The 22,413-nt window shown below is 37.4% G+C and overlaps 1 protein-coding gene and 1 pseudogene across 2 annotated transcripts in view; both read right to left on the bottom strand.

Moving 5' to 3' along the window:
• Positions 1–10,378: 10,378 nt before the first annotated feature.
• On the bottom strand, positions 10,379–10,959 carry LOC116463679 (large ribosomal subunit protein uL22-like; annotated as a pseudogene).
• Positions 10,960–11,949: 990 nt separating this feature from the next.
• LOC116463680 (prolyl 4-hydroxylase subunit alpha-1) overlaps positions 11,950–22,413 on the bottom strand; it is a 93,165-nt gene continuing 82,701 nt past the window's right edge. For both annotated transcript variants that reach the window (XM_058434801.1, XM_058434802.1), the window contains exons 11-15: positions 21,053–21,102; positions 18,426–18,491; positions 15,399–15,467; positions 14,231–14,327; positions 11,950–12,675 (exon numbers count right to left, since the gene is read on the bottom strand). In XM_058434801.1, coding sequence (XP_058290784.1) covers positions 12,605–12,675; positions 14,231–14,327; positions 15,399–15,467; positions 18,426–18,491; positions 21,053–21,102 — 353 coding nt within the window. In that variant the 3' untranslated portion in view covers positions 11,950–12,604. The remainder of the gene's footprint in view (positions 12,676–14,230; positions 14,328–15,398; positions 15,468–18,425; positions 18,492–21,052; positions 21,103–22,413) is intronic.

A 22,413-nucleotide genomic window follows, 5' to 3' on the forward strand; every position in this document is an offset into this window, starting at 1 on the left:
GTGGCTCACACCTGTAATCCCAGCACTTTGGGAGGCCTAGGAGGGCGCATCACTTGAGCTCAGGAGTTCAAGACCATCCTGGCCAGCATGGTGAAACCCCCGTCTCTATTAAAAATACAAAACAATTAACTGGCATGATGGCGGGCGCCTGTAGTTCCAGCTACTCGGGAGGATGAGGCAGGAAAATAGCTTGAACTCGGGAGGTGGAGGTTGCAGTGAGCCGAGATCGAACCACTCCACTCCAGCCTGGGCAACAGAGCAAGACACTGTCTCAAAAAAATTTAAAAAATAGACTGTTCTGTGTCCTCTGCTCCTAGAGACCTAGCCTCGGTGGCCCTGTGACCTGCAAGTATTGGGAGATCCACTGCTAAGACGCCGGGATCCCCTGGGAGGCAAAAATGAGTTAGAACTCATAAGTGGGAGTTGAACAATGAGAGAACACATGGATAGAGGGTGGGGAACATCACATACCAGGGCTGGCGGGGGGTGGGGGGCTGGGGGAGGAATAGCATTAGGAGAAATACCTAATGTAAATGAGTTGATGGGTGCAGCAAACCAACATAGCATATGTTTACCTATGTATCAAACCTGCACATTGTGCACATGTACCCTAGAACTTAAAGTATAATTTAAAAAAATGAGTAATATTGAATTTTGTCAAATTATCTGCCTCTATTGAAGTAATCATGTATTTTTTTTCTCTTTTTTTCCCGGTACTATGGTAAACCACATAGGTTGAATTTTGAATGTTAAACCAATCTTGTATGCCTGAGATAAATACAACTTAGTCATTTGTTTATTGTTGGACTAGACTTGCTAATATTTTATTTATTTTTATTTTACTTGATTTTTTTATTCTTTTATTTTTATTTATTTTATTTTTTATTTTATTTTATTTTTGTTGAGACAGGGTCTCCTCCTGTTGCCCAGGCTGGAGTACAGTGGTGCAATCTCGGCTCACTGCAAACTCCACCTCTTGGGTTCAAGCAATTCTCCTGCCGCAGCCTCCTGAGTAGCTGGGATTACAGGTGCCCGCCATCATGCCTGGCTAATTTTTGTATTGTTTTAGGAGAGGTGGGGTTTCACCATGTTGGCCAGGTTGGTCTCAATCTCCTGACCTCAGGTGATCCACCCGCCTCGGCCTCCCAAAGTGCTGGGATTACAGGAATGAGCCACCGTGCCCGGCCACTAATTTTTTTTAAGGTATTTTGCATCTGTGATCATGAGAAATATTGATTGGTAGTTTTTTTTCCTTTGAATGTTTTTGGTTTTGGTATTGGTGTAATGCTCATCTCTTAAAGCAAGTGGGAAGCTTTCCATTCTCTATTTTCTGAAGCAGTTTCTATAGAATGGGTATTCAACATGTTTGATAGAATTCACCAGTAAAGTCATCTAAGCCTCAACTTTGCTCTGTGGTAATATTTTAAATTATTAATTTCTTTACTTGATGTGAGGCTATTCAGATTTTGTTTCTTTGTGAGTAAATTTGTATATGAACTTTGTAATTAGTTTATTTCAAGAACTGTACATTTTATATAAGCTGTCAAATTTATTGGCATAAATATGTTAATAATACTCCATTATTACCCGGGTACAGTGGCTCACACCTGTAATCCCAGCACTTTGGGAGGTGGAGGTGGGCAGATCTCTTTGAGCCCAGGAATTTGAGACCAGCCTGGGCAACATAGCAAAACCCCATCTCTACAAAAAAATAAAAATAAAAAAAGAAATGCTCTTATTTTTTAAAAATTCCATTATTATCCTTTTAATGTCTGTAGACTCTGTAGTAATGTCCCTTTTTCTATGCCAGATACTGGCAATTTGTTTCTTTTCTCTGTTCCTTACCAGTTTAGCTATAAATTTTTCAATTATATTAATCTGTTTATGAAATCAACTTTTACTGTAGTCCTAGATACTCAGGAGGCTGAGACAGAGGCACCACTTGAGCCCACAAGTTTGAGGCTAGACTGGGCAACATAGCAAGACCGTGTCTTTAAAAAAATAGATCAATTTTTGGTTTCATTTCTCTACGGTTTGTCCATTTTCAATTTTTTTCATTTCTGTTCTTTGTCATCATCCTTCTGCTTACTTTGGGTTTAATTTGATCTTTTTCTAGCTTTTAAAAAAATAGCTTTATTTAGATATAATTCACCTACCATACAACTTACCAGCTTAATGTATACAATTCAATGGCTTTTAGTATGTTCACAGAACTGTGCATCTACCATCACCATCTTCATTACCCTAAAAAGAAACTTTATACCCCTTAGCTATCATCTCCCAATTTCCCTCCTCCATTCCAAGGCTACCATTAACTACTTTGTTTCTATAGATTTGCCTTTTCTAGACATCTCATATATAAGGAATCATTCACTGCATGGTCCATGATGACTACCTTATTTCTTCACTTCTTTTTATAGTCAAATAACATTCCATTATATGGTTTTTCTAGCTTCATAAGGTGGGAACTTACAGAAATAATTTTGAATGTTTCTTCTAACATGGATATTTAGTGTTGTAAACTTTCAGCAAAGCACTGCTTATTTTCAACCTACTTTGGGTTTTTCTAATAGAATACACACATTTAAAATTTTTTTTACTATACTATAAACATTTTTATGTTAAGTAATGTTTATGGTATAATACCAAAAACATTGATTTGATAACTAGTGAGTGCTCTCATTGTCTTTCACATCTATTTCATAATTTCCATTTGAGTGTCTGAAGCTCAATCGTTAGTACATTCCTTGGAAAGGGATTATAGAAACAATATTTTCTGAATTCCTGCATGTTAATAGATTTGTCTGTATGCTTTATACTTAAAGGTTAGTTATGCTGGATATAAAATTCTTCATATTTTCTTTCCTTGATTATCTTAAACATATTAATCCATTTTTCTTCTGTTATAAAGTATTGCTCTCAATATCTGATAATCTAATTTTCTCTTCCTTATAAGTCATGTGCTGTTTTTTGTTTTTTGGTTTTTTTTTCTGAGACAGAGTCTCACTCTGTCTCCCAGGCTGGAGTGCAGTGGTGTGATCTCAGCTCACTGCAACCTCTGTCTTCTGGGTTCAAGCCATTTTCCTGCCTCAGCCTCCTGAGTAGCTGGGATTACAGGTGTCTGCCACCATGCTCGGCTAATTTTTTGTATTTTTAGTAGAGACAGGGTTTCACCATGTTGGCCAGGCTGGTCTTGAGCTCCTGGCCTCAAGTGATCCACCCACCTTGGCCTCCCAAAATGCTGGGATTACAGGTGTGAGCCACCGTGCCTGGCCCAGTCACGTGCTTTTATTGCCTAAATCCCCAGAGAATTTTCCTTCTCTTTAATATCTGGTAATTTTTGTAAGAATCAATTCATGTTGGTCATTCTGACTCAATATTCTCACACATATAATATGCTCTTCAATATGTGGTTTTTAAATACTGTTATTTTAAGAAAGTTTTCTTAAAATATAATTTTTAAGCTTTGCTCTTTTCCTTAGTTTTGTTTTAGACTTCCTATTATCTGTATGTTAAATCTTTTTTTTTTTTTTTTTTTTCTGAGACCCATTGGAGGGTCTCACTCCATCAACCAGCCTGGGGCTGGAGTGCAGTGCTGTGATCATAGCTCATTGCAGCCTCAATCTCCTCAGCTCAGGTGACTCTCCCACCTCAGCCTCCCAAGTAGCTGGGACTACAGGCATGCACCCCCCACACCCAGCTAGTTTTTTGTAGAGATGGGGTTTCACCACGTTGCCCAGGCTGCCTTTGCTTATTTTCAATGTCTGTCTCTTTGAGGTCTTTTACTTTTTTTAAAAAAAATTATCCTGTTTTTCACCTTTAAGATTTTTGCTAATCTCTTCATCTGTAGATGGACACTTGGGTGGCTTCCACTTTTTGGCTATTGTGAATAATGCTGCTACAAACATGAATGTACAAATATATTTTCAAGTCCGTGCTTTCAATTATGTATGGTATACACTGAAAAGCAGAATTGCAGGACCACTCTGTAATTCTGATTTTTTGTGATTATGTATGTATAACATTTTTATTGTGATTGGATACATATTTTATTGGGATTATATGTATCCATACATAATCACAATAAAATTATAAATCACAATAAAAATAATCAGAATCTATGTATGTACATATACATAATCACAATAAAATGTATAACGTAAAACATCAGTTTAACCATTTTAAAGTGTACGGTTTTGTGGCTTTTAGTACATTTACATTGTTATGCAACCATCACCATCATCCGTCTTCAGAACTTTTTCATTTTCCCCAACTGAAACTCTGTACCTATTAAATACTCACAATCCCCCTTCCCCGAGGTAAACATCATTCTCCTGTTTCTATGAATTCAATTACTCTAGGCACATCATATAAGTGGAATCATACAATATTTGTCCTTTTGTGTTTGGCTTATTTCACTTAGCATGTCTTTAAGGTTCATGCATGTTAAAGAAACGTTAGAATTTCCTTCCTCTTTTAGCTGAATAACATTGTATTATGTATGTGTATACACATTTATCCATTCACCTATGTACAACTTAATTGCATCCACTTACAGTTACTGTGAATAATGCTGCTATGAACATGATGTACAAATACTTGAGTCCCTGTTTTCATTTCTTTGGGGTATACAATTCCAGAGGTGGAACTGCTGGGTCATATGTTAACTGTATAATTTTTTGAGAAGCTGTCATGCCACTTTCCACAGTGCCTGCACCATTTTACATTCCCCCTAATAATGCAAAGTTTCCAATTTTTCCACATTCTAGCCAACACTTGTTATTATCTATTTTTTAATAATAGTAATCCCGACATGGTGTTATAGTTTTGACTTGCATTTCCCTAGTGACTAGTGATATTGAGCATCTTTTCATGTGTTTATTGGATGTTTGTGTATCTTCTTTGGAGAAATGCCTATTCAAGTCCTTTGCCCATTTTTAATTGTTTTGCTATTGAATTACAAGGATTTCTGGGCTCTCTAATCTGTCTATGTGTCTTTATGCCAGTACCAGTTTTGATTACTATAGCTTTGTAGTTTTGAAATCAGGACATGTGAGACCTCCAATATTATTCTTTACCAAGATTGTTGCCTGTTCAGAATCCCTTGAGATTCCTTATTTTAGGATGGATTTTCTTATTTCTGCAAAAATCTTCTTAGTCTTTTCTGTAGCTGTAACAGAATACCTAAGACTGGGTAATTTATAAGGAAATTTACTGGGCTCACAGTTCTGGAAGCTGGGAATTACAAGGGCATGGTGGTGGCATCTGGTGAGGGCCTCATGGTGCTTCATAACAGGGTGGAAAAGTAGAAGGGGAAAGAAGTGTATATAAAAGAGACAGGACAAAGCAGGATGACCCACTTAATGACAACATGGGAAAGACATTAATCCATCTTATCTCTTAAGGCCCAGGCTCCCAAAACCATTACATTGGCAATTAAAATTTAAACATGAGTTTTGGTGAGGACAAACCACATGCAAACCATAGCACCCTCATTGGGAATTCCACAGGGAATATGTTTTCCCATCCCTTTACATTGAACCTGTATCTCTAGATCTAAAGTGAGTCTCTTATTGACAGCATCTAGTTAGCTCCCTTTTTTTTGATGCATTATGCCAATGTGTATCTTTTTATCCCAGGGTTTAATCCATTTAGTCACTGATGGGGAAGAACTTCTTTGCCATTTTGTTTTCATGTCTTAAGATTTTTTTTTTCAGACAGGATCTTGCTCTCTTGCCCAGGCTGGCATGCAGTGCCACAGGCACAACTCACTGCAGCCTTGACCTCCCAGGCTCAAGCAACTCTCCCGCATCAGCCTCCAGAGTAGCTGGGACTAGGCATGTACCACCACGCCTGGCTAATTTTTTGAAAAGATGGCATCTATGTTGCCCAGGCTAGTCTTGAACTCCTGGTCTCAAGCAATCTTCCTGCCTCAGCTTCCCAAAGTGTTGATATCAGGTGTAAGCCACTGCCCCTGGCAGCTTTTTTTTTTTTTTTTTTTGGCCTCTATTACCGGCTCCCCCTACCCTTTTTTTTAGTAGTAACATATTTTTGATACCCTTTTCCTTTTGTCTGTATTCTATACATATTTTCTTTGCAGTTATGAGGATTACATCTTAATGTCAAAACAATCTAATTTGAATTCTAGCCTGATGTTGAAGTGAATTTTTCAACTCAGGTATTGTATATTTCAGCTCCAGAATTCATTTTGTTCCTTTTCTCTTTGTTGATATTCTCATTTTGTTCATATATTTTCCTGACTTCTTCTGGTTCTCTGTCCATGTTTTCCTTTAGCTTGTTGAGCATATTTAAGACAGGTGTTCAAAGTATTTAATACCTGTGTTTCTTCAGAGACAGTTTCTGTCACCTTTTCGCCCTTTGAATGGGCGTTTTCCTGTTTTTGCCTTGTGGTTTTCTGCTGGAAAAATGGGAATTAAAAAAATAAATCCATCTCTCCCAGTTTTTGCAGACTGGTTCCATGATGAGGACAACCTTCCTTCACTAATTAGCAGGCGTGTTCTGAGCCTTGGGAGCAGCCTGGGGTGACAGCTTCAAGTTCTGCAGCTTTTCCCAGACATGCTGCCTTTCCCCATGTGAGCGCTGTTAAATGAAACAGACACTCTTTCAAGAAGCTCCCAGATGAGTTAGAATGCTGGAAATAAGTTCTGCTCTATTCCCTCCAGTTCAAGGGAGGGAATTGAGCAACACTACTGAAAAGTTCTGTTTACATTGTGATTAGAAGTTTATACTATAATGTAAATAACACTGCTTTCTTCATCTAGAAAGACTTGCTAAAAAAAAGTCAACTGAATTAAATGAAGGGAGGTACTTACTGATAATAGTTTTATTTTGATGTAAATGCCTTTGTGGACAAGAAACCCCATGACAGCTCATCTATAAGCCACACTGACTAGCACTGTTTCAGAGCACATTTAATATTACCTTACTTGAACTTTTCATGGACTATTTTCTCCATAGTTGCAGAAATAAGAACGTGGGAAAGATAGCACTGATTATTTTTAGTAAGGACTACTTTTTTTCTCTCATAAGTCAAAAGGTGTTTCATGTAACAGAACCTCACTTTTTTGCCTTTTAAAAGCAAAGTAAAAATAGAACATAACTAAATTCAACTGTTATGTAAGTTATTTTGTCTTCTCAGACTTAATGATTTATCATGCATGTATCAAAAGATGAGATTTTTATTGTAAGTTAACCATACATAGTTATTTTATATATGACTCATGATATATCAAAACCTGTGTAAAACCCACATTGGAATGGAGTTCAACTACACTTATTAAAGTAGATATTACGGTAATTCTGACTCTTTGTTGGACTTACATGAATGTCTTTTCTAACTTGAAACACAACCCTTCTCCCTAAAAAGCACTGAAATGTAAAAGTGTACATCAATCTATATTTAAAATGTTCTGTTCCGAATTTGAAGTGCTTAGCCTAAAACACATTTCTTTTAGAAATAAGCCTATTATGAATTGAAAAGACCAACTGACAAAATTAGAAATTTTCCTTCTTCAGATTTTCGAGCTTATTTCTTATGTGATTATCCTGCTTTGTATATAACACTACAGTCATGTGCCACCTAACATTTCGGTCAGTGACAGACTGCTTATCTGGTGGTGGTCTTGTAAGATTAAAATACTCTATACTGTATCTTTTTCTACATTTAGATGCATACATTGTTAGCTTTGTGTTATAATTGGTTACAGTATTCAGTACAATAACATGCTGTATAGGTTTGTAGCCTAGGAGCAATAGGCTGTATCATACAGCCTAGACATGTAGCAGACTATACCATCTAAAGTTTGTGTAAGTATACTCTATGATGTTCCCACAACAATCTTCTAATGATGATGCATTTTCCTCTCATTAAGCAACACATAACTAATTTCAACAGAATAGTGCTACAATGAAAGTTCAACAAGACCTCAAAAGCAGACGATGGAGGACTTCCACTCCTTTTGGTTGCTCCTAATTTTACTTAACATCTGCTTGTATATAAGTTATTTACAATAAGACATTCTTATCAGTTTTCCTGAGTAGATATATTTAACTTAAGGCTATATTTACACAGAAAGTAAACTTTAAAGTCCTCAGATTTAAGAAAGTAGGCAGCCAAAGACCTTTACTGATCTACTACAATTAATTTTGCAAAATATCATTAAAATGGTTGAATAATATCCAAGGACATTAGGAGCACAGGATTATGAAATTTTATTCTGATAAATCTGGTAATTTATGGTAATCTATTAACTCATTCCTTTTTGTCTAAGTTACTCAATATCGTTCCCTCTAAAACACTAACTTTTACTATAGTAAAAATAAGCACTGCCAAGAGAAGAGATTGGTCCTTGTGTTGCTGGCTATCTGGATTAAGATGTCATTTTTCCCATTCTGCTTTCTCCTTGCAGTCTTTATTTCATAATTCTGTCTGTTCAAGTGATTTATAATTAATCATAATTTGGTGTGTGTATGTGTTTTAGTATCACATTTTTTTTTGAGACAGGGTCTTGCTCTGTTGCCCAGGCTTGAGTACAGTGGCACAAGCACAGCTCACTGCAGCCTTGACCCCCAGGTTCAAGGGATCCTCCCCACCTCAGTAGCTGGGACCACAGGCATATGCCATACCTGGGTAACTTTTTTATTTTTAGCAGAGACAGGGTCTTGCTATGTTGCTCAGGCAGGTCTCAAATTCCTGGGTTCAAGAGATCCTCCCACCTTGGCCTCCCAATGTGCTGGGATTATAGGCATACACCACTGTGCCCAGCCTATAAATTTCTTAACAGCAATCCAGTCATTCAATAGTTTAGTCCATTGGGCTCTGCATATAAGCTGTTCATTTTTCAGCTATATGGACTTAAGTGGTATGGAAGTTACATACAGCAGTCAACACATGGCTATGTAAAGATACTTAAGATTCTTTTAAGCAGCAGTAAGATTTCATTTATATACACACACATATATATTAGTTTATAAATTATATATATATATGTGTTTGTTGGTTTACTATTTGTAACTTCTCCACACTCTCACACTGTAATAACCATTTTATTTTTATTTTTTTTGAGATGGAGTCTCGCTCTGTCGCCCAGGCTGGAGTGCACTGGCACGATCTCAGCTCACGGCAACCTCTGCCTCCCAGGTTCAAGCGATTCTCCCACCTCAGCCTCCCGAGTAGGTGGGATTATGGGCACCTGCCACCATGCCCGGCTAATTTTTTGTATTTTTAGTATAGACGGGGTTTCAACATGTTGGCCAGGCTGGTCTCAAACTCCTGACCTCAGGTGATCCCACCTGCCTCGGCCTCCCAAAGTGCTGGGATTACAGGCATGAGCCACCATGCCCGCCCAATAACCATTTTATTGCAATTTCACTGAAGTAGATGATTGCTTCTTTTATTACTGCATTTACCATTCAGCTTTCCAAAGAATCCTATAGTCAGTTCATTGCTCTTTTTATAATCTTACTAGGTTATTACCACCTAGTTATCACATTCGCTTACCCCTCTGTTAAGATGTTCTGGTGGATACTTCAGTTAACTCCATATTGGTGATAACTCCCTATTTAAAGTTAATGAGAATAAAAGTTAATGAATGATGAAACTTCCAATATGGAAGGAAAGGCTTAGGGTTGGTGAGGAAACCACAGTTTCCACATTTTCCAGGGTAGTTCCAGCCCTCCTTTAGGTGAAAGTTCAGCATTAAAAGAAATACAGAATTGCAGTAATGGAACTAAAAGCTTCATATTGGATTTTTCCCTCTTTTCATTTGGAAAGAAAAATCATTGGTAATTATAAAACTTTAAAGGGTTCTGTATGATCTAATTCTGAAAGAGTTTAATAATTCCCACGTGAGGTTCCAAGTTGAATATAATGAAATTTGTAAGATTATGGAATACGTAATTTCCTTCTGAAAAATACTTTTGTATTCTACTTCCTATAACACACATGGCAGTAAACAGTATTTTCCATCCTTTGAACCCCTATGTCTACATTTTTGAATTTTCTGCTTCCATTTACTTTACTAAAAAAATCTTTAAAAAAATCATCAATGGTCACAAAATCTGAGTGGATCAAAGTGCTGAACTTAATTCTCCATATTTCTAAAATACTTATGTTGGAACAAAGGGTAGTCAGAAGAAAGCAACTTCAGAGTTCACTTTAAAAATGGGTAAAAATATCTACTTTCCCAGAGAATCAAACCAAATTCTTCCTTCAGTATTTAAATACTGCATAAAGGATAAAGAACCCTTGTGTGAACTAGGATTCACCGTAAGTAATGTAAATAGTCTAAAGCATCAATTAACATACTTCATTAAGCTCACAGCTTTGTATTACCACACCATATTTCTTTTCTTTTTTTCCTTTTAATTACATTTATTTTAATGCTGAATTTACTCCTGTGCCATAAGTTTTTGTTTCTTCAGTTTCTTCTGGGATATCTTTTTCTTCTGGGCAACCTCCTCTTCTGGTTTAGGAACAATCTGTTCCTTTTCAGTAAGGATCATCTCAACGTGGCAGGGAGAGCTCATGTATGAGTTAACCCATGAGTTCTGTAGGTCCGGCGGCACATCTTAGGTGCTTTGTTCACTTGGATATGCTCAATGACCAGAGAATCTACATCTAAACCCTTAAGTTCAGCATTACTCTCTGTTTTTAAGCATGTGCAGCAAAAATTCAGCACTCTTTTTGGGCCACCGACCTTGTGTCCAGCCCCACTGCTTGGCCTGCGCACACCTGCCAACTCCACCATTGTAACGTCGGAATGGTACGCACTGTTTCTGTAAAGTGACATCTTTCAGATACTTCGTGGCTTTTCGTATATGCATACCCTTGATGGCCTGAGCAGTTTCACGAGTGTTCTTAAAGTGAGCACGAAGATTGGAACCTCTTGATTTGCATGATTTCGTGGAGTTCTCCGGGTCAAGTGAATAGCGAACCATTTTCAGATTACCTCAGGCCACTTAGGGAAAGAACACCATATTTCTTAATAGGAGAAAGTCTTAAGTGCCATTATTGTAATAACTTTTTTCTTTTTTGAGACAGAGTCACTCTGTCACTCAAGCTAGAGTGCAGTGGTGCAATCTCAGCTCACTGCAACCTCTGCCTCCCAGGTTCAAGCGATTTTCGTGCCTCAGCCTCCCAAGTAGCTGGGACTACAGGCATGCACCACCACACCCAGCTAATTTTGGTATTTTTAGTAGAGATGGGGTTTCACCACGTTGGCCTGGCTGGTCTCGAACTCCTGGCCTCAGGTGATCGCCTGCCTCAGCCTCCCAAAGTGCTGGGATTGAAGGCGTGAGCCACCATGCCTGGCCCGTAATAACTTCATAACCACAGTAAAGTATTTTAGAGCTCTCTTTGAAGGAAACACATCTTGATTCATGAAATAGCTGAAACTTCAGAGAGCCTAAATTTTTCTTCCTTAACCATGTGACATTAGTGTGAGTGGAAACCAAGAGTATAAACCTAAGCCCTACGTACTAAAGAAATTACGTAAGTTAACCTGTTACTGCCACATCATACATTCGGATTTAAATACGAAAAACACCACACAGAAAACAAACTTTTTTAAAAAAGATTTAAGATCATAAATAGGTCATTGTTGTCACAACACATTTCAGAATCTTAAGAAAACAAACATTTTGGCTTTCTAAGAAAAAGACTTTAAAAAAAAATCAATTCCCTCATCACTGAAAGGACTTGTACATTTTTAAACTTCCAGTCTCCTAAGGCACAGTATTTAATCAGAATGCCAATATTACCACCCTGCTGTAGAAGGAATAAGAGGCAAGGTATTAGCACTAAGAAAAACAGCAAAATTTCTGGACAAAATCATCTGTCATTTTAAAAAAGGGATAAAAAAACAGACTAAGTGGTGAGCATTTTAGTTAAGAAGGCCCAGTGTTGTTATGCAGGACTTTCTGTTTAAAAAAAAAAAAAAAAAAAAAAATCGAAATATTTTAACTCAAGTAGGTTTAATTCACCACAGAAGAGCTATGAGAAAAGAGAGGGGGGTTGGTAAAATACAGTATACTTTCTTTAAAAAGGACTTGGGAGGAAAAAAATCAACTTAGAAGATTATGTGAAAGGGCAAACATCACATGGAACCCAGTTAGTGTCCTAGTTTATTACTAGTCTTCAGATCCAGAAAACAGAGTAAGACACTAGGTAAACAGAACACCTAGACACATCTGTAAGGCATTTGTTTCCTATCACACGGCCCATTCTAGCTTAACAACCCACCAACTGAGATGTAGTGAAATACTAAAATTGGATGCTCAAATTATGTTTTTATCCAACCAAAAAGTTCTTTAAATATAAAATTCCTCACTTTAAACTCTGCCTTGTCTTCTGTGATACCAACAGAACTTTAAGGTTTTACATATGCAATATGGTGATTTCGTGTTACTTTTAAAAGAACCCACAAAGTAAGCGACTGTCCACAGATGAAACATGGGATGAGGTTCATGACTGAATCAATCATGGAGTGTTAGTCAATTGTAAACTCCTGAAAGTTAAGACTAGGAAATGTGTATATCAGACACATAAGAGTACAACAATAGGGGAGAAAGGGAAGCCTGTTTGTCATTCCAATTCTGACAAGGTGCAAGGTCTTCGAAATTCTTGTCCACGTTCATGGAGCCATTTATTGGATACTGTGAGAGAAAAGTAATATATTAATTTTCCCCCTTAATCTAATCTAATCAGTATTTAATTAGTTTCTAAAAGCTAGGTCTATAACAAAGTTTCATCATGGGATAAAAGTTCAACACCAAAACCAGATTAAAGGCAGATGCTACTTAAAAACTTGGCTAAATGCTGAAAACACAGATTTTATATACCTATATACATATGTGTACACACTTGCATTTATGTACATAAACATATGTATACACATGTGTATATTTGCAAGTCTATGTGCATTTCCTAAAGTTTCCAATGTTCAATGTGAGGCTTGAAATGAGACACAAATGGACCTAAGATACAGGGACAGATAGAGTAGAATATTGCTTTATGTACTGTTTTCAAAGTACAACCTCCAAAATACAAAGACATTTTAATAATGAACACAAACTTTCCACTCTAAAGGAACAACTCTAATCAACCTTTCCACTCTAAAGGAACAACTCTAATCAACCACTGCTATTGTATGCTCATTAAGTTTCCAAAATACCTTTAAAAAACATATACCATGTAAAAATGTACTCCAAAAGCAGTTAATTTTCTATTTTTTTTTGGTCTCCGGTACCACAGAACCCAATCAAAATATCTAAAGCAGGAACCTTAATTCTTAACTCCTTTTTCCACCCTTGTATCTACACTTTATTCATCAAACCCTAACAATTTTCCTTACATCTCTCTCAAATCTACTATTTGCTCTCCAACCCTTTCACTGATGCTTTAATCCAGGCCATTATCATCTCTCACTTAGACAACAGAAAACAGCTTTCTAAACTCTCTCTCACCAACTAGCCTCTCCTCACTCTAGTCCAGTGGTTCTTAAACACTATAATCATAAGGGGAGATTTTAAAATCCTGATCAGGCCTCACTCCTTAACCTTGTTATGTCCTATATGTAACCACTAAACATGTGGCTAGTAACACAGATTGAAATGGATACATGGGGCTAATTAATAGATATTAAAACTAATTTCACCTGTTTCTTTTTACTTTTTTAAAATGTGGCCAGTCCTGCACTTGCATGTCCCTGACTGAGAGTGAGTGCCTCTTTAAATTTTGCACATTAGGTGCTACTCGAGCCTCACATTAGAACCTGGTATCTAACACGTTTGGAAAACTGCTGTTCTATCTTCAGGACCAAGTTTAAAGAATAAGCTTTGAAGAAGACTCCCCAAACTTAGGCAGTCACCATCTTCTGTTTACATTTTTGTATTAATATGTACTACATTATAATCCATTAGTATGTCTCAATCAGATTATTAACCCTTTGAGGGGAAGATATTGTCTTATTCAATTTTGAGTCAGTCATTGTTTCTTGGAATAAGTGAAAATAGAGTTAAAAATAAAATCTGTCATCAAAATTCTGATTTCAAATTTGTATTAAGATTAGGCACTTGTTTGGTTGAATCCTGTACAATGTTAAAATCATATTAAGCAAACGTAGGGGCTTTTGTTTTTAAGACACAGATAATAGTTTCAAAATAAGAAACAAAAATTACATTCTCTTAACAGAATATATGAAATATTTACCCCATTTGTTGCCAACTAGCACTGGACAGGCTGCATGCCGTGTACTATAATCTCCTTCTCCACTGGCAAACAGATTATACCAGAAAACAGCAGTTCCCTATGGAGAACAATTCACAATTATCCCCAAGTATACAATGCCAGGTAATCGCTTTCGGTAGTTATTACTTTTTTTTTTTTTGAGACAGAGTCTTGCTCTATCGCCCAGGCTGGAGTGCAATGGCACGATCTTGGCTCACTGCAACCTCCACCTCCCGGGTTGAAGCGATTCTCCTGCCTCAGCCTCCCAAATAGCTGGGATTACAGGCGTGCACCACCAGGCCTGGCTAATTTTGTATTTTTAGTAGAGACGGGCTTTTACCATGTTGGTCAGGCTGGTCTCGAACTCCTGACCTCAGGTGATGCACCCATCTTGGACTCCCAAAGTGTTGGGATTACAGACGTGAGCCACCGTGCCGGGCCACTTTCAGCAGTAGTTAATTTTTCCTTTGTTCCTGTGGAAGAGCTCTATAGCAGTATTTTATCTTCCTCTAATATAATTCTGAAAATATGGTTGTATCACTTTAAGAACCGTTTTTGATCATATGAAAAATACCATAAAAATGTTTGACAACAAAAGTATTTGCCAAAAGAAAGCTAACATATCTTACATAGCAAGATGGAGGGGAAAACACAATGCAGAACCCACTTTAGAAATGAAAAATTTTAAATACTAATTCCTGGTCATTCATTACCTCTAAGTACTCGTGGCAAGGACCATAAAAATACCTTTAAAAATGTAATTTGGCCAGGCACAGGGGTTCATGCCTGTAATCCCAACATTTTGGGAAGCTGAGGTGGGAGGATCACTTGAGCCCAAGAGTTCAAGACCAGCCTGGGCAATACAGGGAGACACTGTCTCTACAAAAAATTTAAACATTAGCTGGGCATGGTGACATGCACCTGTAGTCCCAGCTATTTGGGAGAATGAGGCTTGAACCCAGGAGGTCAAAACTGCAGTGAGCCATGTTAGTGCTGCTGGGCTCCAGCCTAGGCAACAGAGTGAGAACAGGTCTCAAAAAAAGAAAAGAAAAAGAAAAAAAATGTAATTCATTAATTAGACCATGAATACAAGTGCATCTCTTCCTTAGGGAAAAAATTAATAAACCAAAAACAAACCAAACAGGCTTACTTTTTTGGGCCAAACACTAGCTCCAACTTCAGGAAAAACAGTGGCTCCTCCTGCAGACACATCACTCATCTATAAGAAACAAGAGGGTGTTATCAAAAGTGCTGGTAGAATAAAGTAAAACATGCCATTATAAAGACTTGATATTGGATACTAGAATATTGGGAACATATGGACTTGTTCTTATATAGCAGAGTTGGTACATGCTACTCAGTTTTTCAAAAATAAAATGCCATTTAGGTTTATATACATAAGTAAAAAAACTACAAAAAGCAAAGGAATGATTAACAAAAAACAGTCAGGATGGGAGACTGGGGATATAATTTGAGATAGGAACTTATTTATAGCCAGAGGGAAAAAGAAATGACTTAAAACTAATGAGTTAATACAGAGATATAAATATGTATTTTATTGTATTAGAATGTAATCTCCATGGAGGCAGGAATTTTCATCTGTTTTGTTCATTGCTGATCATTAATGTCTAGAACAGTAGTACCTCAAGAACAGTAGGTGCTCAAGAAATATTTAAATAAATGTAAAATAAAAATAAACTCAGTTTTGCCATTTCTCATGGAAGGGAATCAAACATATTAAATAAAAGTGAGAAAGTTAAAGGATTATATAAAGTTATAGTCATAAAGATAACCTAGAATAAAAATGGAAACCTTTTAAATTAACCAAAGAATCACATAAAACAAAGCAAAGGAAACATGGATCATAAAGATTTTTTTAAAGCAACATAAGTAGAATATATAGACTGATTAGATCACAGAGCAAAACCCAACTATATGTTATATCAGAGCTGCATCTAAAACAAGTGACTTACAAACACAGAACATAAAAAAGTAAGATTTTGGGCAAATGCTATCCAAGGAAAACAGGGTATGATCTTAGTATGAGACACAGTTTAAATCAAGGTAAAAAGCATTAAATGAGATAAAAGGTATTTTACAATGATAAACATGTAACTAATAATAAAGAGCTAGGACACTTAACCACTGAAAAAATTAACTTTGAGGAAATTAAAAAGTTGTGCATGAGAGGAAAAGTAATTTGAGATATTCTATGTGCCCCTCTGGGGAATGGTATTTAAATAATAGAAAAAATGATGATCAATTAAAATGCTATACAACTATTTTAGAAAAACAGGAAAGGTGTTTACATTAAGAGGGAGAAATGGATAGTGGGCCAAATAATACCGCATCAATATTCATAAAACAAAGAAATATAAGGAGAACCAGGAACACATAAACACTAATGGCTTTAAACATCTGAAAAGATGCTCAACCTCTCTAATAAGAGAAATGCAAATTAAAGCCACAATAACTGCTAATTTGATAAGTGAAAGATACACAGATCAAAAAGTCTGACAAACATACTTCACAAACATATCCCACTTACAATTGGGATATAAATTGGTACAGCCTCTAAGACTCACCTCTAGAAAATATGCAAGCCTTCGCAGCATGAATTTGTATACTGTACTAACCCTCTCCTGGTTTTCCCTTTGTGATATTTCTCTTTTTTATATGAATCTTTGTAATGTACCTTACCTCCTTTTGGAAACAAGATGGAGTTGTGAGAGAAATACAAATTGGGAATTGGGAAGAAAAGGAGGCATATGGAGAGGAAGGAGATAGGGAAGAAGGGAAAGAAAAGAGAAACAGGGAAGGTGGCAGGAAGAGAAGAAGAAAATAGACTGAACAGAGAGATTTTGGTAGGGAGTGGGATACTGCAGACAGCAAAAAGATGTAATTCAAATAGGGCTAAGGAATGGAAAGAGTGATGAAATAACCAAAATTAAGTCTAGATATAAAATATGTATATATATATAAATAAAAATACATACACACACATATATATATATCGGCCTCTCAAAGTGCTGAGATTACAGTCGTGTGTCACTGTGCCTGGCCTAAAATATCTTTTTTAACAAAGGTTATGACATTATGGCAGATTGCATTTTCTGAATATAATACATCCCAATATGTCCCATCCTACATGCTTTTTTTATATGACACTGACATTCGTCTGCAGTGGTAGGGTCTATGTGCCCTCTCCTTGAAGCTGGGCAGACCTTTGTAACTCCTGTAACAGAATACAGCAGAAATGACATCTATGACTTCTGAGGGTAGGTCATAACAATACCATGTACTTTTGCATTGTTCTTTTGGGATGCTTCCTCTTGCAATCCAGTCACTATGCTGTGAAGAAGCTCAGCCATGTGTATTGGCCAGAATTTAGGCATTCTGGCTGACAGCCAGCCTCAACCTTAGCCTTCAAGATACCCCAGTCCCAGGCATTTGACAGCAAATGCATGTCAGATTTGGAGCAGGAACCATGAGTTGAGCCCAGTCAACCTCATAACTGTTAGAGATACATTAGGAAAATCATTGTTGTTATTTTAAACCACTCAGAAAGGAGAGTTTTGGAGTGATTCATTTGGGGTAACTAGAACAACACTACAATCAAAACTTTTTTCCATATATATAAATATATAAACAATTTTAAAAATTGAATTATGATCATACTGTTTTAAAACTCTGAGATAGGGTTTCTGGGGGTTGTAATATGCTATTTCTTCATCTTAGTACTGAATACACTAGAAGTGTTCACTTTGTGAAAATTAAGTTATAATACTTAATTTGTGCACTCTTCTGATATACCTCAATGAAAAAATGTAATTCAGAAGTTTACTGAAATAATGTGTATGTACAGAAATTCAAATATATAGAGATTTTTATATACACATATATGACTAAACAGAGAGCCTATATGTTAAAATATTAATGATTATCTGCAGGTAGTGGCACTATAAATTCTAAGTTTGTCCAGAAGTTTCTATAATGAACATCTATCTTACAGCCTGAAAAAGTTGCAAATGCAAAAAAATTCTTAACTCCCTTTACTCAGTTGTAAAAATGTTAAACTAGGATGTTGAATCAGAGCTACACAGAACAAACTTAACACATTAAAATGAATCTTGTGATCAAATCCCAACTTAATCTAAAAATTTTAGTGACAACTTACATAAAACAGCCATGTAGCAATTCTATTTCCTGTCCCCAGCTCTTTGAAAGCATCTGGCTCATCTTTCTGTGGATAAAAACACAGTAAATTCAATGGTGTAAAAATTCAGTAACACAAATACTCTAGTGGCAACTAAACATCAGTAGTAATATCCTGAAGAATATGCCAACAACAACCCCAAAAGTTTCCCTTGTAATGTCCAGTGTACTATAAACATCAGGCACTCTTTTTGTAAGATGGAGTCTTGCTATGTGGACCAGGGTGATCTTGAACTCCTGGCCTCAAGCGATCCTCCTGCCTTAGCCTCCCAAAATGCTAGGATCACAGGTGTGAGCCACTGTACCTGGCCTCAAATACTTGCTAACTGAACTTGTATACTGGATACTTTAGACAAGATTACTGGATAAAAAGCAGACTTACTAGCCTAAACGACAGCCATCATCTGCAAACTATGTATTATTTTAAAAATGAATACCCACAATTTTAGCTTCCAAAAAAATATGACATGACAGCCATCTCTTAGCTACATTCCTGAAGCTTAATTTACCTTGAGACTTACTTTGAACTCATGACCTACTGAACTATATTTCCTAGTATTATTTTTCTTTTCTTTCTTTTTTTTTGAGACAGAGTCTTGCCCTGTCCCCCAGGCTGGAGTGCAGTGCCATGATCTCAGCTCATTGCAACCTCCTCCTCCTGGGTTTAAGCAATTCTTCTGCCTCAGCCTCCCAAGTAGCTGGGGCTACAGACGTATACCACCATGCCTGGCTAATTTTTTTGTATTTTTAGTAGAGATGGAGTTTTGCCATGTTGGCCAGGCTGGTCTTGAACTCCTGACCTCAAGAGATCCACCCACCTTGGTCTCCCAAAGTGCTGGGATTACAGGCATGAGCCACCACGCCTGGCCCCTAGTATTATTTTTCTAATAATGCTAGTAAAGTGACTTTCAGCACTATTATCAAGCTAGAAAATTAATATCTAAATATTTATATCTAAATTAAAATACAATACAACCTCTTGGCATTTCTCCCAGAAAAATGAAAATGTATTTTTCACACAGAAATGTATACACATCTTTATTTGTAATAGCCAAAAACTAAAAACTATCCAAATGTCCTTCGATGGGTGAATGGCTAAACTGTGGTATATCCATAACATGGAATACAGGTTGAGCATACCAAAAGTCCAAAATTCAAAATGCTCTGAAGTTCAAAACTTTTAGTGCTAACATGACACAAGTGGAAAATTCCACACATACTACTCCCTGAAGTAACTCCCCTATCATACACACTATGCCCCAGCCAGGATGAAAACAGACAGTTCCCCATAAGGCTCCTGCATCACAGAGATTTATTTTCAAACCCATTCTTTCTTTACTGAAGGTGTAATCCTCGTGGAGATTTAGAGTTTATGCCAGGGTCTCAAATTCAGCAGCCTACACTGTGGCAGATCTTCCTCTTACAGAGCTGTTATTCCCAAAGCTCTAGTTCCTGGAGGCACATACCTCCAAGCCTCTGTGTTTTGTCCCCTCTTTAATTCTCTAGTTTTGGGATCATCTTTGTTTAGTTTGCCTTTGGGAATACCCTTTACTTTCTTCCAGGCTTGCCAATGCATTTAAAGTATCTTAAGTGATTTTATTCGGTATCTAGGTGTTTTTTTTTTTTTTAACTGGTAAAAAGGTTTCACAGAATATCTGCCACACCATATTTCCATAAATTCCAAATAGGCTATGAATTTTTAATGTTAAAAGAACAGAATTAACATGTTGACAAAGAATCTCTCCCTGACTGAACTACTCAGGCTCCTCTGAACTTTATTTTCAAGTAGGCCCTGACTTTGGGCTTCGGGTATTTATCTCTGCATTGTCCAATTTGAGCAAGAACCTTGCTAAGTCAGGTTAGCCAGAATCCCCCATCCTTGCCATGTGATCACCCTCAAAATCTAACTGGGTTCTTCATCTCCACCATCCCCTGGATGATGATCACTCTGCCCTGACTTCAGCAAGAATCCTGTTAGGTCAGTTTAGCCAGAATCTTCCCTTACCTCTTAGTAATTTTCCATCTACTAACAAACACCCACCCTTGCTCATTGGCTATAAATTCCCACTTTTCCTTGTTGTATTTGGAATTGGGCTTAACCTCTCTCCCTTACTGCAAAATCCCACTGCAATTGCAGTGGTCCCTATACCTATCGCAATGGTTCCCCCTTGAATGAAGTCTGCCTTACCATCTTTAACAAGTGTCAAGAATAACTTTTTCTTTAACAATGTAATGCGGCTGGGCACGGTGGCTCACGCCTGTAATCCCAGCACTCTGGGAGGCCGAGGTGGGTGGATCACCTGAGATTAGGAGTTAAAGACCAGCCTGGCCAACATGGCAAAACCCTGTCACTACTAAAAATACAAAAATTAGCTGGGCATGATGGCGCATGCCTGTGATCCCAGCTATTCGGGAGGCTGAGGCAGGAGAATTGCTCCAACCCAGGAGGCAGAGGTTGCAGTGAGCCAAGATCATGCCACTGCACTCCAGCCTGGGTGACGGAGTGAGACTCTGTTTTTTTGCTTTGTTTTGAGACAAACAATGTAATGCATAAGCCTCAGTGAATTTCTCCATTTCTTTTTTACTTACCCGTGCAAAGTCAAAATGGGGTTCATACTGTCCTCCAACTCCATAATTTGCTACCTGAAGGAAAGACACAAAGCATGAAAGAAAAGAACTATAAAGATTACTATTCAAAAAAATCTATGAACCTCATTTTTTGGACTTTTATAGATCATGGTCAGGTATTTACAGAGAAATGAAAAGTATTTAAAATCAACGAAAGTTCCTATGAAAACAGGGATGAAAAAGGACAGCTACTATATATCTATGTATAGATCTATATATACAGATCTATATCTCTATATACAGATATCTATATCTATATATGTACCCCTCCCCTATATAGATAGATAGATAGATAGATTAGATAGATAGATAGATAGATAGATATCTATATATGTACCCCTCCCCGCCCCCCACCAGACACAGGCTGGAGTGCAGTAATGCAATCAGAGCACACTGCAGCCTCAACCTTTGGGGCACAAGTGATCCTCCCACTTCAGCCTCCTGAGTAGCTGGGACTACAGGTGCATGCTACCACACCCAGCTAATTTTTAAAAATTTAATACATAAGCTAAAATGTGAGATTTCTATTATTTTGTTTCACTAAACACTTTCCTTTGGAACTTAAATCAAAAAATGTTTTCCAAAGTCCCAAATGCTGGTGAACTCACAATCTACTTTAATAAAATATCTTTTCTTACACAGTTTTTCCCTGCTAAAAAAGGAAAGAAATTAACACCAATTTAATTATTCCTGCCGAAGGGCCCTAACAACTTCAGTTGCTTACGACAATGTCCCAGTGTGACATACCAAAATTTAAGAAAAATATTTGGTCTGAGTTCAAGTTCCAGCTCTCTTAATTACAATGTAACTTTGGATATAATCTCAGTTTTCTTATTTGTTAAAATGAAGAGAATGATACTTAACTCTTTCCCTCAATCACACAACACAATAAAATGCTGACAAAATCAGAGGAGAACATAATTAAGAGTGCTGCCGATGAAACCAGAAGGAGAATACTGGTGGAACTGGAACTACTGCTGGAGTGTGTCTTGCTCTAGGGGCCAGTAGCCACAGCACCCCTTCATCCCTGAAGCTAAGCCAGGAATGAAGGCCTACTTGAAGGCCTGACATTCCCAAGCAGAGCTGCCAGCAGCTGTTACACCCTTCCTGGTGGGGTCAAGAGAGGTGGAACTGTTCTACCCACCACTCCCCCAACTCCCTGAGGCAGGAGCTGCAGCCATGTACTCCCTCCCAAGAAAACAGTACTTTGGCAGAACCCTGCATCCCATGAGATGCCTGGGCCACCCAGAACAGTCACGTCCCCTGAGCCTGAGCTGAAACAGCACATCACCCTTGGGGAATTGTTGCACTGGCCAAGCAGA

This window comes from Hylobates moloch, unplaced genomic scaffold, assembly GCF_009828535.3.
Source record: "Hylobates moloch isolate HMO894 unplaced genomic scaffold, HMol_V3 SCAFFOLD_52, whole genome shotgun sequence".
Classification (NCBI taxonomy): domain Eukaryota; kingdom Metazoa; phylum Chordata; class Mammalia; order Primates; family Hylobatidae; genus Hylobates; species Hylobates moloch.